The sequence below is a fragment of the Pimephales promelas genome, chromosome 2, assembly GCF_988280905.1.
Source record: "Pimephales promelas chromosome 2, fPimPro1.hap1.1, whole genome shotgun sequence".
NCBI classification, from domain to species: Eukaryota; Metazoa; Chordata; class Actinopteri; order Cypriniformes; family Leuciscidae; genus Pimephales; species Pimephales promelas.
In genome coordinates this window covers 46497479-46515869 of record NC_142770.1, presented here as the reverse complement: position 1 = coordinate 46515869, position 18391 = coordinate 46497479, and the positions used below count along the sequence as shown (strand labels likewise).

Sequence of the window (18391 nt, the reverse complement as noted above, 5' to 3'; positions counted from 1 at the left end):
ATTGTTATGCGCATCTAATCAGTAAAGCCGGTTCCTTGATTAGCAGTAAATCTCCTTCACATGCTTTCAAATGGACGATATGAGTGTTAGAGTTAATGAGATAATTAAGTGATTAATTTAGTGATGATTGAGCATTATTGAAGACACCTGATGATCACAAGCAGAATCGCTGAAGGACAAAATCACAAATTGTAAGCCACCGTTATGGAGATCAGTGTCTGCTTTAGTTGGGCTCTTGACACTTATACTTTCACTTTAAATTTTGTGTCTGCTGTTATTGATTAATAACAGTCAAATAAGACATCTTTGATCTTATAGTGTTGGTTATGTTTTGACATAATCATGCTGTGATCTGTAATATGAAACTATTCAGATGATTTGGTTTAACTTGTTAGCAACATTTTAGTGATTGAACGACATATCTGTATTTTCTTTTAACATAAATTAATTAATAAATATTATTCTGATCAAATCACTTTCATGCATATTTAGAAACACAGAGATCAATAATCAGCCTGTCTATCTCAACTGTGGTGGCGATATTAATCATTGTTGCCACCAATCACAACTCATTAATGGCTCCCATCATGCATTGCGGTTTGAATAAATTATGATCTGAATTGTCGATGTAATTTACTTTTCCTACTTGAATATTCTACTCGTCACCGTTGTTGAGAAGCATTGACTGAATTTTGAGGTCTGTGTTTGCCTAAAGGAAAGGTTTTTTTCTTTTAAGCAACTTTTGAGAAAACTGTCTATTATTTTTAACATTCTGGACATTTATTCAGAATTAAAGTCATACAATAAGCAACAGAATAAATTATATGTTATACATTTTATAAATAAATTTATAAATAAATTTTATTATAAATTATATATATAATGAGATAAATTTCAAATGACAAATGTCATTATATGACAACAATCATTTTATTATTGTTTATCTTTGTTCATCTGATAGATATAACTCAGATTCAACAGCAAATTAAAATATAAAGTTAATAATATAAGGGTCAAGAGCCCAACTAAAGTAAACACTCATCTCCATAACGGTGGCTTAAAATTTTAGATTTTTTCCTTGTGATTCTGCTTTAGGTGTCTTCAATAATGCTCAATCATCACTCATTTAATGACTTAATTATCTCATTAACTTTAACACTCTTGAGTGTGGACTCATATACACTCCAGGTGTGTTAGTTTAACACGGGAGATTTCGTCGTGACGAAGAGCCGTAGTTCACTGACCAGCTTAGCCATATCGCATTAAATATCGATATCGATGTGTCCTTGATATTAACGCGATATGGCTCAGCTTGTCAGTGATCTACAGCTCTTTGTAGTGAATGCCGCTCCATCTGAAAGCAGGTGAAGGTGATTTACTACTAATCAAGGAACCGGCTTTACTGATTAGATGCGCATAACAATATCGTGCGATATATCGCCCAGCCCTACTTCATGTCTCTAGTATAAAGCTCATCCATAAGTCCCAGCATGCATTGCGGCATGACATTTTTCGTTTGTCACCATTATTGAGATCCATATGCTGATTATTGATATCTGTGTTTGACTGGTTTCAGCTGTAGCTTTAAACTTTTTTTGTCATTCTGCACTTTTTGATTGCTGGATGTAGTTTCACAAAACTTTCAGAACTAACAATAAATCATTAAATTAAAGCACACCATCCAAATACTCAAAAACTTGATCATAACTTGCTGATTATGACATCATCAAGAACCATCTGATCATATTTTCTCTCACCATAACAGATGTATTTTATTAAAATACAGTTACAGCAGGCAGAGAAACACTAAAACAAGAGTAAAGGGTCAAGAGCCCAAATAAAGGAGCCATTCATCACGATTCTGGTGACTTGAAATAAAACTGAAATGAAACATCAAACCTCTGTTAATTCTCAATAAGAGCTTGTCTATGTAGATTAATGATGTTTAAAACATCCAAATGTTCAAACAAACTCTATTAAACATCACTGGACTACATAAACACAAGTTACCAATACGTGTCAGTGTTCATCCAAACACTTCTGTAAGCACACGGGAAGTAACTCTGGCAAATACTCTCCGACTACAGTCACATGTGACGCATATCTGACACAAGTTGTGTTACTATAACACATTAGTGTGTAAAAGGTTTCAACAACACACTGCTGCTGTCTAACACATTAGTTGTGTTAAACGTAACACAAAATGTGTAATCCTTAAACACAGAGATGTGTAAAGAAACGACACAGGTTGTGTGTTAAATTTGACACAACATGTGTTGTCCCTGAGCAAACACACTAAATGTGTTAAAATCTACAAAACGTGTTAAAATCTACACAACATGTGTTAAAATCTACACAAAATGTGTTGTCCCTGAGCACACACACTACATGTGTTAAAATCTACACAACACGTGTTAAAATCTACACAAAATGTGTTGTCCCTAAGCACACACACTTTATGTGTTAAAATCTACACAGCATGTCTCATTTTTAACATCTCTTTTTACAGGTTGTGTTATTTACAAAATCATTTTATAAGAGTGCACCAGTGTAAATAAAACTGCTACATTTTAATCTAATTCAAAGTGCAAACTTAGTGAAATCACACTCCCTGTGTTAAGAACAATAACACACTGGTTGAGTTAAAAGTAACACAAAATGTGTTGTCCTTAACTAGACACACAGGTGTGTTAAGATATAACACAGGTTGTGTTGTTTTTAACACATCCATTTTAAGAGTGTACAAATATTCGCAGTCGACTCACCCATAGTTCTCCACAGTTTTCAGCATCCCTCCCACCACCCCATCTCCTCACACTTGCCTGATTATCTTCCTAAACAGAGATACAGGGGGAGTACTCTGGGTTCGGGCACAACTCCGGATTAATCCGGAATCCCGAATTTTCTGACCTGAAAATGTGAACTACGTGAATCATGCAGATCTGTAAAAAAAATAAATAAATAAATAAAAAAAGAGGGGGACGGGTGTCGGCAGCCGGAGTGAAAAGGAGAGAATATGAGGTCATAATCCATAACTGGCTGATGTGTGTATACAGAAAGTTCCTTACAAAGTATCAACAAGGACGTATTTGCGTTCAGCCAGAGAATGTCTAGTTGGTTCAGCTTGTTCACCTGCTCAGTCTCGTATCTCAGTCGCTCTCGCGCTGGTATCGTTGTCAGTTGACAGTTAGGTCATCAGGGCTGGGCGATATATCGATATATTTCAAATTTGCGCTATGATCCATTGCTCCAAGCAAGCTGCAGACTGCTTTTGTAGAAATATGTAGCAGCTATATTGTGCATTCAGTCAGTTGCAGTCCTGACACCTCCGTCTCAACAGCATTAGTGTACAACGCGACAAATACTCGCAATATTAACGCAGAGGAACGGCTACATCAGTTCAGCGAGTTCACAAAAGTTAATTTGCACGTGCTTTAAAGCCTTGCCGGTTAAACATGTCATTCACTGCTGATGCGCTGTTCTGAGCGTGAACACCCGACGTGCACATGCACTAAAAGCTTGTCTAACAGCGCCTGGTTGCTGGACTAAGTTATCTTTCGAGTATTATTTCGCTAATACTCTCAAATACACACAAGGTTTACATAAGAACATTTGGTTATGTCTAAACTCAAAGCAAACCGAGAAAATTGAGAGCAATCTGCTTGTCAAATGCTCCCTGTATATTGGACGTGACGCGTATAGGTCTTAAAGTGACAGTAGCCCTAATAATAAATGCAGCCGCTTGTTCTTAAAGGGATAGTTGACCCCAAAATAAAAATTCTGTCATTATTTATTCACTGTAATGTTGTTCCAAACCTGTATTAATTTATTTCTTGTGCTGAACAAAAAAGAAGATATTTTGAAGAATGTGGGTAACCAGACAGTTGCTGGTCCCCATTGACTTCCATAGGGAAAAATTTACTATGGAAATCACTGGGGTACATCAAGTGTTTGGTTACCCACATTCTTCCACATGGTGTCCGCGAGGTTTTAAAAAGTATTAAAAAGTGATAAATCAAAATTGTCAAATTTAAGGTTATTAAAAGTGTTAAATGTAGTCTGAGAGGTATTATTTTTTAAAAATTAGGTATTATTATTTTTTTCAGACTATCAGGTGTCCTATTTTGTGTTTGCGTTAGTCCGTATAAATGTGGGCTTTAGCTTATCTGGGCACAATCAAAGATCTTTCATTTCTGTCTAAGTTTGATGCTGACGTCATTTTAGTGGCTGGACGATATATAGAGGCTATATAACCCTGATATAAGTGATCACACGGATTTAGACCTACCTATATTGTATTTATATAAAGCGTTCACAGGCAAATTTGCTTTAGCCTATGTAGATCTATATATTGCTTTTATTTCCCTTTTATTGAAATCAGGCAAACATAAATGTCAGGCAACACGATTGCTGGCTGCATGTCAATATCCATGGATCACTGGATCTTTAGTAAGTTGTTTGGAGTCCAACTATATTGAGTCCAACATTTAGTTTAAATTGATCAAATTGTTAGTTGTAGTCGCATTTTCGTTTAATAGCTTCCCCTATTAAATCCAGTCACGCAGCAGATCTTTTGCCCCTCAGTCAGGTTGAGGGGGGTTGTACCGGCGGGAAAGTGATGTCAATGCATTCCCTCTATTGTTTGGTGTGTAAAAAAACATCAATGTCAGCTGGATGGGAGCTAATGCACTTCGGTCGCAAATGCAATCCACTAAACATAAAAATGGAATGTGTGCTCTAATCTATTCATTTTTGTATGTTATAAATGTCAAAATCTGTGTAATAGAAAGTTCATTGGTTAACACTTGCAATTCAGTGTCATGATGGTTTTAAAAAAAATTCTGAAGGTAGTAAAAAAGGTATTAAAAAGTAGTACATTTAACTTAAGGATTACTGTATATACCCTGAATGTACTTTTATTAAGTATTTTGGGTGTAATACATTATGTTTACTGTCTGATGTAGTGGAAAGTAAAAGTTGTAAAATTGCAGAAGAAGACCCAGTCTGTCACACAGCTGCAATGAAGGTGTTGATTCCCTTCAGCACCACCTACCTTTGTGAAGCTGGGTTTTCAACCATGACAGCCCTTAAAACCAAACACAGGGCCAGACTGACCCTTGAGGATGATATGCGTCTTGCTTTGTCAAAGATCTCTCCACGTATTGACCAAATTATTACTCACTGCCAGCAGCAATCCTCACACTGATTGACAAAGCTTCACAAATAACATGCAGTAAACATACAAGTATTGTGGTCACAGACAGCATTCATTTTGTAATAGCCTATATTCATTTTTTTTTCTTAAACACTAATGTGAATACTGATATTTTTGTTATTTCATTTCAAATAGGGCCAATTTATAGGCTATAGGAGTAAATAAATAATTGAAAATAGCCTACTGATGTTTTTGTTATTGTAGTTACAATAGTATGTCTTTAATTGTTCCATAAATATATATGGTTACAGTAATAAACATACCGTTTGTTTGAAAACAGAAAAAATCGTCATCCTTACTGCAAGCTTACAAGAGCGATAATGAGATCAAATGTGAAGGGGGGCCCTAAAATGTTTTCTTGGGGAAAAGGGGGTCTCAGACAAAATAAGGTTGGGAACCACTGCTTTAAAGGACATTAAGGTTCATGACTTGTAATGTGAATAAACAATGACAAAAAAAGGTTGAACTGCAATATCTGCAAAAGTAGTTTACTATGTTTGACAGTCACATAACAGTTTGACAGTTTTGCCAACATACATAGCTTTTACTTTACATTATTTCTGCATTCTATGATACTTGAATGTGGAGGACCCTTTTTGTCTAATTACCTAGTAAAGATTTATTTCTTATAACTTTTTACAAAATGGCCATATTATAAATGGCCATTTTTTTAATTCTCAATTCATGATATACCTTTATAAAAACAAATGTATTATTGTAAATGAGTTTTAACAAATAATTAGTGAATTTTTAACCATTACATATTTTCATTATTTTATGTGTCCATAATACCCCAGGAGTCTATAATGTCACAATTTAGTCTGGTCTCTGTCATGTTTTGGTTTGTTCATGTCATGTTTCATGTCTGATTGTGTGATTACCTGTTTGTCATGTGATCCTGCCAAGTGTCTTGTCATTGGTTAATTGTCTGTTCATTGTTCAAAGGTGTCCCTTGTCTTGTCATTAGTCTGTGTATTTAAACCCTCATGTTTTCCATGTGTCTCTGTCAAGTATTGTTTCCTGTAATCACTGGTTGTGTAAGTTTATGTCCATGGATTCATGCCATGTCATGCTTTGGTTTATGTTTTGATCTTGTTACCTGTTATTTTGAATAAACTGCACTTGGGTTCTCATCTACACTTGCCTCTAGTGGATCCTTTACAGAATACTTGACCCGCAACTATGAACCCAGCAGTTGCCCTACTTTGCCTACGTCAAGGTAACAGAACTATTGAGAACAATGTGTTTGAATTTCTGGAAATCTCCAACCAAGTGGACTTTTAATGAAGTAGCGTTAAAGGACATTTTCCATCATGGATTAGATGAATCGTTGTGCTATAAACTGCATGGGGGGAAAATTCATTTTTCCCTAGAGGAATACACTGACTATGTCCTTTCGTTAAGTGGCTCAAATTTTACTGTAGGTTTTACTGAAGAGGAACAACACAAACCCACAGTATCCTCTCAGACTGAGTCTCGCCTGCCGGATCAGAGCCCAGGCCCGTCCTCAAGGGGGGGGCAATGCTCTCCCAAATGACTCACTGTGCCCACCCATATATCAGTTTGATACTACATTTTAATGTTTATGTTAGCAATTATCAAATAGAGATTAGTTGTTTATGCAGAACTTATCTCACAGGAACGGTAAGCTCTACAACGGTAGGAATGTATAATACATTATCTTCAGAAATTATTTAGAAATTCATTATTCAACACATTATTACACAGAACGTAACTTGAAATATAATTGTTTTCATAAATGACTGTTAAAACATCCCAAAACAGCACCCAAACCTTGCAAAGACCTGCCAAATTAATTATTCACATTCAACAGCCAATGGCAAGTCTCCAGCAGCAGACCTTTCAATTTGTTATTTTTGTGTTAGTATTTTTATTTCTTCAAATTACAATATGCAGTTTGTGTTTAAGGATAAATCAATTATATAAACCATGCAATTTATTTAGTTAAGCATACAGTATTGTTTATACGTAATTCCTTTGCGCAGCTGCGCAGTGCATGCGATCCGAGAATCAAATTCTGGTGGTTTTGTAGGCCTACAGCAAAGCTTATGCTCGTAAAAAGTGGTTTAAAGTTTCGTCGTTGACAAAGACGACTTTGACCAACAACAACGTGCGTGGAGACAACTCTGGAGCTAATGATATGGTAGGAACAGACAGTATAAGAAAGGTAAGAATAGAGAATTTGTCTGCTACATTGCTAAATTTGTATTGCAGTATGTAATGCATTGCTTTTATTATTGCTGTATTGTTGGTGGAAACCAGGTGCTTTTGTGACCCATGTTTATGAAGTGTAGAGTCATAAATCAAATTGGTTATACTTTGGACTTTGGACTAATGATATTACTTGCGCCTTTTACTCAAGAAAGCCACTAGATGGCACTGTGTTGTGTAAGTGACGAACTATGCAGAAAAAATATCCACAAGTTTCCTACGCCCCATGAGGCCTTGCGTCAAAAGTGGGCGCGACTTCCGGTTGGAAGTAAACAAAGCGCGATTTGACATACTTCACACTCGTTCATTCAACAGTTGACAGTCAATCAAGTTATAGCGATCCAAACTAGCTAACGGGCTAAAATTCAAAAGGGTGAAATAACAGTACCTTTACCCTCCGCAGTAGTTGATTGGGAGTATTATAATAACATTATTAATAATCAATACTCATCAAGGCATGGTGACAGACAGTTGTGCGAGCTGACAAACAATTAAAATAAAAAATACACACTTAGTCATTGTGCTTTGGAGTTTATTCAAAATTATAAATGAATGTGCTACTTGAATACATTAACTGGCACATTTGGTATTCTGTCAACACAGGCTTTGATCCTGAGTTTAGGTGTAACATCAGTAGAGAACAGCCAATCACATGCGGATAGAGTTTATAGAATATTAAGAATTTAAACTAATGTACACAGGAAGATTCGTTGTCTTTTGGGAGGTGATGGAAACTACAGACGTTGACAGGAACAGAGACGGGCTCTGACAGGATCACTGTGATTTCGTTTTCAGCTTATGTTCAAAACAATCACGTTTAAGCCACTGAACTAGTTTAGTCCGGTTATACATACAACCGCGAACAGCACATGTTGTCCATGAGCTCCGTAACGACATCTCTCATAAAGATTTGCGTCTTTAAATAGTAATAATTCTCCGAAAAACAGCTAGCCTCTTCGCTAACTAACACACAAAATACCATTGGAATGCTACTTCCGCCGCGTCACCGGAAGTTTCACTCACTTTATTTTTTACAGGAGCGCCCCTCGGAAACTTGTGGATAGGCTACTAGGCTAGCAAGCTATATGTGGAAATCTTAAGAGAAAATAAACAGAGACGTTGAGATCATACGGTGAAGTATTTTATTTAAATAAAAGGAACAAAACAAGACTATTGTGGTCTATTTTAGTTAAAGCCTAATATGGGTTGTTGTTTTGGTCTGTCTCAGAACATTAAAAAAGTGTGCCCCCCTATGAAAATTAAACCCCATTTGGTTTGTTCTGGCGACGGCCCTTCTCTCTTGATAGCATGCGTAGCACTGTTGTACCATGGTGCTTTAATTTTCTATCTAACCTTTTTTAATCTAATTGGTGCAAAAATATCTAATGTACTAGTGAAAATGGTGCTCAAACTGCTAGTCATTTCCTCTAATTCATCTGTTTGTTTGGGTTCACTTTGCAGCTTAGGCCACCCTTAAAAATATTCTTGTTTGCCGTAACCCGACCGACCCTGTCAATTTAGGGCCGACCCAATTTTTTATTTTTTTTTCCTTTTAGTCCGACCGACTTGCCGGTTGTAACTTGCGTTCAGACCGACCGATTTTTTTTTTACTCTTCAAACGACTAATTCAAATTCAATAAAATAATATTAATTATATTTTAGTTAGTATTGTGAAAGTTGCTTGTGTCTACATAGCCTACAAACGTAGGCTACGTTCTTTCTTAAATAAAAACCCGTGGCGTCATATTCATCAGATTATGTTTACACCATTGGTTTAACGTTACGCGTGTCACTTGTACGTTCGCTCGTTTCAGTGTTCCCGCTTGGTACCCGGTATTAAAAGGGCAACGGGGCTGAATATCAACCATGTCTATATATAATAAAAATATTAAACAATTTGTCTGTGATGCAATTTTGCTATTCGCAGTCCAGAAGAGAGAGCGATCTCTCACCCGGAGCCACAGCGCGCACAGCACGACAGCACTGCTTAATGAGTGACAATGAGGACAAAACGTGGTTACATTTTAGATCTGGGATATTATTCTAATTGTATTTTAGATTTCCGCTTTCAAAGATTATAAAAAGAAGATATTTGAGATGAAACCATTAGTCTAGCGCAACTTCCTTCCCTTTACAGCGTTGCGCTGTCATTTCTTCTTAAAACCCAAACGTACCGTGTGAATCAGCACGATTGGTGATTGTTGTAAAATGCAGTCTGTACTGTTGCTAAACTGCGGACGCGTTCAATCATTAAAAGAGCTATTAAAAGCACAAAAGTCTGCGCAAGAAACGTTGTTCAAGACGCGCGCTCCGAAATGCACTAAAACGAGACAAGAAAAGTAGGCTATCGCCTCATTTTGGGCTTCATGTGCGCATCTAAACCATCAAATATACATAAAATATAAAATGACCTGCTCTGAGATTCATTTAAAAACTGTTTATGTCTTAATTGGACGTAAATAGTTGGGAGAAAATGATGGTGCATCAGTCATCTATTACAGCAGAGTTCTGCATTCGGTCTTAAAGGGGCAGTAGTCTAATAAACGTGACGATTGAGCCAATGCGAATCAAACAACAAAAGGCAGATAAAATCACTCACAGCTCTTGAATGAATAACTTAAACTTAAATAAGCATTAATCTAACTATGATAAACTATGCAGTGTCATTTTACATTTGATTACTAGCTAAATTAAATTTCTTTTCAGAGACTAGCGACAGACTTAACTGAAAAGTAGCTAATTTTAGACCTTCCTGAAATTAAAAGCACTGTTTATATAGGCTAATTTGTATCTTTGTTTAATTGTATTCTTTGTTTGACCATGTGTTTGTACTTGTTTTTGCTTACCTCATGTATATATGCATAACAAATAGATATATTATACATTTTGTGACTAGCCTAAAATGTAACTGGTCGTATTTTGCATTAACACCTAGCGGTGGATGCACAGTTTGAAGACCCAGTCAGTGACGTCACAATATGCATTTTTTTTTTTTTAAATTCACGATCACCATCTCCAAAATTGTACCTTTTTTTTTACACTGAATCTTGGAAAAAAAAAAATATAGACCTACCTACCGACCCTTTTTTAAAAAAAAAATTGCTGTTACTGCAAACCAAAATATTTTTAAGGATGGCCTTAGATAGATCAGGTAAGCTATTTGAGAATCTATCTATAGTGGTTGGAAGGATTGTTCTGCCTGGTCTATAACGTGGCGCAACATGACATATTTCAGCAGTACGTATTATACAAGTCACCATGTAATGATCAGTGACATCATCGCTTTGCGGTATAATATCTATATCAGTTGGATCGGTTCCATATGATATAATTAAATCTAGTGTATGATTTAGACGATGAGTGGGACCACTGACGTTTTGTTTAACCCCAAAGGAGTTTAATAAGTCTGTAAACGCAGCCCCTAAAGCATCATTTGTATTATCTACGTGTATGTTAAAATCTCCAGCAATTATTGCTTTATCGACGTTCACCAATAGATCCGAGAGAAAGTCTGCGAACTCTTTTAGGAATTCAGCATATGGCCCTGGAGGTCTATATACAGTAGCCAAGGCTAGAGATAATATAGATTTCCTTCTTACATCTAAGAGCGTAACATTTAGCACAAATACTTTAAATGAATTAAACCTGTGACCTGTTTTCTGAGTAATATTAAAAATAGCTTTATAGATTGTTGCAACACCGCCGCCATGACCGATCAGACGAGGCTCATGTTTATAACAGTATCCTGGCGGAGTAGATTCGTTTACACCTTTTAAAATATGTCTTCTGTAATTCTGGTTAATGGATCAGAGATTCGATATCTCACGCATAACACGTGATTTAAGCTCTCATCACTTCACTAAACCAGACAGAAGAATTAATGAGTAACGATAATACTGGTTAACAGATCAGAATAGTGATATGATCACTGTACAGTCATATACAGGACAGCACCATCATCACTATGTAATAACCAGATCTACCATTAGAGGAATGAACATTGATTTGATCCTATTCAAGCTACAGGCTTTCTGTGCACTGGTTAGTTATGACAAACAATATGCATCAAATGTTAAAAGAAAAGCAGAGAAACTAACACATTACTATATAAGTAAGTACATGTCTCATGTAATGATAGTAGTAGTGTGTATATATGAATTAGTAATGTAGTTAGCAAGTATTTAATCATATTCATGAGAGGAGCATGCTGAGAACTTTTGATTGGTCGGCTCCTCAACCGTAGAGATAACACAACCGAGGCTGCAGTTTCAGGACTCAGCATAGTCTCGATGGGACTGACAGGAAGAACGAAAGACTCAGACCTGGCCGATCCCGAACTCCAGACTCGAGAGATGAACTAATCATTTTGTATATCACACACGGCACGGTCCAGCAGACAGCACAGATCAGAGTCAGACACTGACGAGTCACGAGAGGAGGAGAACAAACCTGATAAATATGAAGTTGCAAAAGAATGAACGTCTCTGATCAGGAGGTGAGGTGAACTAACAGAATCAGACGGCAATAGCCTGAACTTGAGACCCAGCAACTAATCAATTAATACAAAATTTCAGATTTGCTTGTGTGACAATTCGCGTCACATTCGCGGCAGAATAATGTCTGTCTCCAGCGCGAGAGGAGAGGGGAGAAGAAAGGTGGCAAATGTCATTTAAGTCGTAAGTCAATTCGTAGAGGTGTGTGGTCAGGGGATTTCTGGATAATCCGTAATTCGTTTGTAATTATAAAACGAAAATACCGTTTTTCTGTTTTTTGTTTCAAATAGAAAAACCAAATAACCGTTTTTGGTGTCAGAATCAAAAAACGAAAAACCAATTAAAAACTGCACGTTTTTTTGTTTTTGGAAATAATTTTATCGTTATTTCCTTTTGAAGAAAGAATGAATTGAGTCTTGAACTTCTCTGTCAATTCGTTTTTCGTTTATAAACCAAAAACGGAAGTCACGTGGTCCATTCCTTTTTTGGAAGCAAATGTAACCGGAAACACTTTCAAAAATAAAAGTAACTACAGTTAGCGAGATGATTGTAGACTCAAACTGAACTAATATAACTTTTTTTTAGTACAACTAAAGTAGCACTGGGTGTGAAAAACACTTTAGTTAACTGAAATAAAAATTAAAACTAATAAAATAATAGCTCTGGCTGTCAGGGAGAATTAAACATTTGTAAGAGCATTGGTGAATAGGGCCTACAGCTATGTATGCTATGAGCAGGGCTCTGCATTGCAACTCTTTCACTAGCATATATGGCCTAACATGTTTTACAAGCATAGTGGGTGAGTGAAGACTGAAACCTACTGTAAATGTTAAAAGGTTTATATTATACTTTTATACATTTATAGTTCCTCCTCCAGGTTGTGGTTATTAGCCTCTGCAGTGGACAGATGTAGATTTAGCCAGAGTCAGGATGTCATTGTGCAAATACAGCCTCCTCCTGAGAGCAACACATTCCCCTTGTAGTGTTTTACATCTGCTTTACTGAAGTTAAAGATAATAAATAATGCTCTCCAATATTTTTTTACATAAAGTGTGGTGTTGGTTGTGTGTGCAAGTGAAAGAGTTTGCAATGCAGAGCCATGCTTGATGCTTCACTGTACCGTTGTACATTATGATGTACATTTGTAATTAAAGTCATAAACTGACATCATCCAATTCCACAAAAGTAGTGCCACAAAATCCAAAAAGATGTGGCTTAACATAAACCATACATATCTGAAAGTGACAACAAGGCCCTTTTATGGTGCCAGAGGAATGAGTGGTGTTCTGCTTTGTCCTGTCCAGCATTTATTTGAAGAGAGAGTGACGGTAGGTGAAGGGGCCAGTCCTGCTACTATCATCAGTCCTTAACCCTGCACACAGTGCACAGGCTCACATCCTCCAGGTATTGGGGAGGCCCTGACACGAGGACCAGGGAGAAAAACTAAATGCTAAAAAAATAAAAGTAAAAAACTAAACACTTTTATTTTACTTTACACAAGTACCAAAACAAGTACAGAGCACTGCCTTTACCCGGTGGTTCACCAAACAGAATTAAACCCCCAAAAAAGCGCTATAGATCTGAAAGTCCCAGCTCATTTTTGACCGAGTGGGTTTCACACACAAGTAGGTCTACATAACTAATGAGAACTACAAGCTGGATTAACCCTTGTGCATCCTTATGGACATTTTTGTCCTTTTCAGTTTTTTAATCACTTTACCTGTGTTAATGCTAATTTGGCACAGGTGTGTATTTTTATGAAATTTTACTATTTCACCGCCATTTTCTTAAAAAAATAATAACAATTTTGCATTAGGTACACAAAATACTCCCTATCAGCGCCTTTTGGACAAAAATGTCCCCATTGAAACCGCAGCTTTTAATCCCAGGGCCATTTAACTATAAAATGATGCAATCTTTGTTAAGAGGCTTTTATTTTGTTGCCAAGGCTCCAAAATGTTTATTTTTACTATTTTTTTTTTTTTTTTACCAGATGGTGCCAGTTGTTCAGGTTTGGCCTATAAAACAAATGTTGCTTTATTCCTGTTTTCTGCTTATTAACGATAATTGTGTGGGTGGATGTCAGAGTGTGGTTTGTATGTGTGTAATACATTTTTTTGTGTGTGTATATGTGTTTGTGTGCTTGTAATATTTGAGAGAGAAAAACTCATTTGCAAATCTAAAATCCAATCACTGTGTGCACCAGTGGAGTTTTGCTGGCACCCAATGGGGGAAATCTGTTACTGCACCCAAACAAACTCTTACCGAAAGCTTTTTTTTAGATCGGCCTGTCCAACTCAAATTTGGAACACAAACTATTCAGATGCATGGCTTTGATTTTCTTGCAGTTTTAGAGTTCAACCTGATTTACAAAATATATATTTTATAAATCATATTTTTTTATAAATAATTTTCATAAACTTATACCTATATAACTTTTTTTTTTGGATTTACTACTTGAAGAGTTCAGATGCAAAAGCCTCTAAGTGCCATTTGAAATTTTGTTCTAGAATGACCATTTTTATCAAGCTTGTGTATTTAAGTTCAGTAATTTCACTTAAATGACAATTAATAGGTAATCTTTATTGCCACTTAAGTGAAATCACTGAACTTAAATATACAGGCTTGATAAAAATTATAATTTTAGAAGAAAATTTCAAATGGCACTTAGAGGCTTTTGCATCTGAACTCTTCACTTATTATTTTAATTAAGCTTTAGTTTACTTCAGCAATAATCTGCCATGGGTCTTCTTTAAAATCATACCAACTTAAGTCTGTGCTCCAAGCTTCACATTTGTATGACAGTTTTTTGACACAGACATTTTTGTCCTCTATATAATTGATGCACAAGGGTTAAAAATATATAATCTACTTAACTAACATAATAATTATATAATAATAATAATTATATTATATAATAACAGTTGCATTGCCTTTTTCTTCCAACAACAAGCCGTAATTGATAACATTAAATATGGTTAATTAGTTAGCCATATAATCGCATATTTATGCCAGCTTGGATAACATTGCTGTGATTACTTTGTTTTCCAGCCATGACTTGAAGGGATTGTTGCTTAATCTACAATCAGCAGCTGAACTTGCTGAGCCCAGCCCCATGTCCAATTGTGTTAATGTAGTGAGGTCCAGTGTTCTGGAGAGTGCCATGAGGACCTTCAGGAGGCGGGCCTTTAATCCATTAAAACGGTTGGATGTCGTTTTTGTTGATGCATGTGGATCTGGGGAGGGCTCAGTCGATAATGGTGGACCTATCAGGGAGTTCATAAGGCTTCTCATGAAAGCGGTTGTGGATTCACAGTACTTTGTGGGGCCCCAAAAATGCAAAAGCCTTGCTCTTGATTCTCTTGGTAGGTTCATCTGTTGTGTAATAAATAAGTATAATTTTTTGGACAGGCAATTGCCAGCATACTGAAAGTCCATATATATAGAGAGATTTCAAAGCTTTAGTTAGTTTCCACAAACCTTAAAACCACTTATTGCAAGACAGAGAAAAAATTCATGCCAATTGTTTTAGGCTTGTCCAGGGGAACTTACAAGGTGTTGGGCATGATGTTCTCCGTCTGCCTTGTCCATGGTGGGGTGGGACCCCGTGTGCTGTCCAGACGGCTATTTGCACAACTGTCAGGGCTCCCTGCTCCCCCAGTGGACATTACAGAGGTTGATGACCCAGAGCTGCAAGATCAACTGGACAAGGTAAGTTTCAAATCTGTCTTTGGTCTTGTTGAGGCAGAATGTAGAATCTGTAATGTCATCAAATGTCATAAATTTTGTGTTATGGTCTGATGAGTGGGTATTGATGAGGGGTTGCTAGTTTTGGCCACATATTGGAAAAAACACAAGTATAACAGCTTGACAATATTCAAACTCGCACAATGATAAAAAAATAGTCATTTTTATTGTTATTGTAATTATATTTATAGAATTATAATGTCTAAATATAAATCAAAATAAAAAACTTGAAAAGATGTATACCCATGAGAAAATGGCAAATGTGCTATTGAGTATTGTTTGGAAGCCATTAAGCCATTTTGGCTATAGTTGAAATGTCTTATTATTAAGTTGGTTTGAGAAAGGCAACTTACTGAAATCCTGCTAGTCTAGTAATTTTAAGCCAAAATGGGGGTCGACCTTGAACAAATTGCAAGAAAAGCAAACTCAACTGATTTTGTATCCTCAATATGTACAGAGTAAGGAAAAAAAGCCCTGAAGAATCCCATTAGGGGAAAGTTTCGAAAAAGACCCAAATATATCCTATTCATTCGCAGATTCATTCTTTTTCTCACATGAATTGGGTACAAATTTTAACCTTTAGATATCAACATGAAAATTACTGATTTTATTACTTACATAAAGACAAACAAAAAATGTATTAAAAGTTTTTTTAATTGTTTGTTAACATGGACAAACGGTGCATAATCAAATTACGTATGTGCTAATTTGTATAAAGTGCTTAAAATAGAATGAATAGACTATATGTGTTTGTTTTTTCTCTCCAAATTCAAATGGAGGTATGGCAGATGCCCCAGAATCAAACACAAGCACAACTATTCTTAATTTCTTTCTAACTAATCTTTCTTTTACTTTCTAACTAAGCTCTTTCTTTCTTTCCTTCATTCTTTCTTTCTTTCTTTCTTTCTTTCTATCCATCTATCCAACTAAAACTATTTCAAACTAAAAACCTTTAAAACCTTTAAAAGCTCTTAAAACTACTTCAAGCCAACTTAATGTTTGCCAACAAACTTTTTTATCTAGTTTTAATTTTAGTGTTTGTTTCTCCAGTTGATGGCAGCAATCTTCCATTAAACCATGGCACATTTTCCATGTTATCTTAATGAATGAAAATGAGAAATGTGGATCTTTTATTATGTAAAGTGAATTTTACATTAAAAAGATGTTTAAAAAAAAACTTAAATCCCTCTAACACTGCATAAATATAAAGTTTAAACAAAGTGTTTAATATTAAATTTGTTTAAAAAATAATACAATTTCACAATTTTTAACACAATTTCTAGAAATAAGTCGATTTTTAAAAAGAAATAAATTGTTTTTATGTATTATTCAATTAAAATGGAATCCAGAAAACTTAAAACAGAAAACTGAATTTTTAAAAAATAAAATAAAGAGTATTATTTTTTATTGCCATATACTGTTCAAATTGACAGAAACAAAAGGACTATAATCCTAATAAAACCTCTTATCTTACCAACTTCAACTTTTAGATCCAAAGGGCAGAGACCGTCGAAGAGGCCCGCACAGCCATGGTAGAGGCATCAAACAGCCTCCACATGCTTGGTTCATTGTGTAGGGTTTCGAACCTACAGGAAAGAGATGACCTGGTCCAGGCAGCTCTAACCTATTATGTGGAGGGACGGATAGAGATGCCCCTAAAACAGTAAGATTAACTGCTTGATCACTCATTCAGGATAAATACATATATTGACGTTAAAATGAAAGATAAAAAAAAACTAACTCACTTTAGGGGTTGTCTGTAAATTTGTTTTGCATGCCAAATATTGATATAACCCTACTGTTGATATTACACACATACAGTACATATATATATATATATATATATATATATATATATGTGTGTGTGTGTGTGTGTGTGTGTGTGTGTGTGTGTGAAGAGTTCAGATGCAAAAGCCTCTAAGTGCCATTTGAAATTTTCTTCGAGAATGATAATTTTTATCAAGCTTGTATATTTTAGTTCAGTAATTTGACTTAAATGGCAATGAAGATTACCTATTAATTGTCATTTAAGTGAAATTACTGAACTCTTCATATATATATATATATATATATATATATATACAGTGCCCTCCACAATTATTGGCACCCCTGTTTAAGATGTGGTCGAGGACTTTTAAAAATTCTCCCTTTTTTTTTAACAACATAGAATCCAAATGCAAAAAAAGAGAAAAATCCAACCTTTTATTTAAGTACATTACTTTGGTGGTAAAAAAAAATTAAAAATTTAAAAAAATAAAAACTTCAAATCATGTGTCCCACAATTATTGGCACCCCTGATGTTAATACTTTGTACAACCCCCTTTTGCCAACAAGACAGCACTTAATCTCCTCCTATAACATTTCACAAGATTGAAGAACACAGAGAGAGGGATCTTTGACCATTCTTCTTTGCAAAATCTTTCTAGATCATCCAGAATCCTGGGCCCTCTCTTGTGCACTCTCCTCTTTAGCTCACCCCACAGGTTTTCGATTGGATTGAGGTCTGGGGACTGAGATGGCCATGGGAGGACCTTGAGTTTGTGACTGAACCATTTTTGTGTAGATTTTGCCACACGTTTTGGATCATTATCCTGCTGAAAGACCCAATGACGACCCATCTTCAGCTTTCTGGCAGAGGCCATCAGGTTTTTATTTAAAATGTCCTGGTAGTTCAAAGCGTTCATAATGCCATGCACCCTAACAA

General features: G+C 35.8%; 1 protein-coding gene across 1 annotated transcript; it reads left to right on the top strand.

Moving 5' to 3' along the window:
- Positions 1 to 1302: 1302 nt before the first annotated feature.
- Positions 1303 to 17354, top strand: LOC148997641 (G2/M phase-specific E3 ubiquitin-protein ligase-like). The gene is made up of 4 exons (XM_089120273.1): positions 1303 to 1364; positions 14992 to 15305; positions 15473 to 15651; positions 17178 to 17354. Exons 1-4 carry the CDS (start codon positions 1303 to 1305, stop codon positions 17352 to 17354), a joined length of 732 nt encoding a protein of 243 aa, XP_088976399.1.
- Positions 17355 to 18391: the final 1037 nt, after the last annotated feature.

Excerpts from the sequence above, each read along its gene's own strand:
- LOC148997641 (XM_089120273.1), top strand. The coding sequence starts at position 1,303 with ATGGCTCAGCTTGTCAGTGATCTACAGCTCTTTGTAGTGAATGCCGCT. Across the intron at positions 15,306-15,472 it reads CCTTGCTCTTGATTCTCTTG|GCTTGTCCAGGGGAACTTAC; the intron begins GTAGGTTCATCT and ends CAATTGTTTTAG. Across the intron at positions 15,652-17,177 it reads TGCAAGATCAACTGGACAAG|ATCCAAAGGGCAGAGACCGT; the intron begins GTAAGTTTCAAA and ends TTCAACTTTTAG.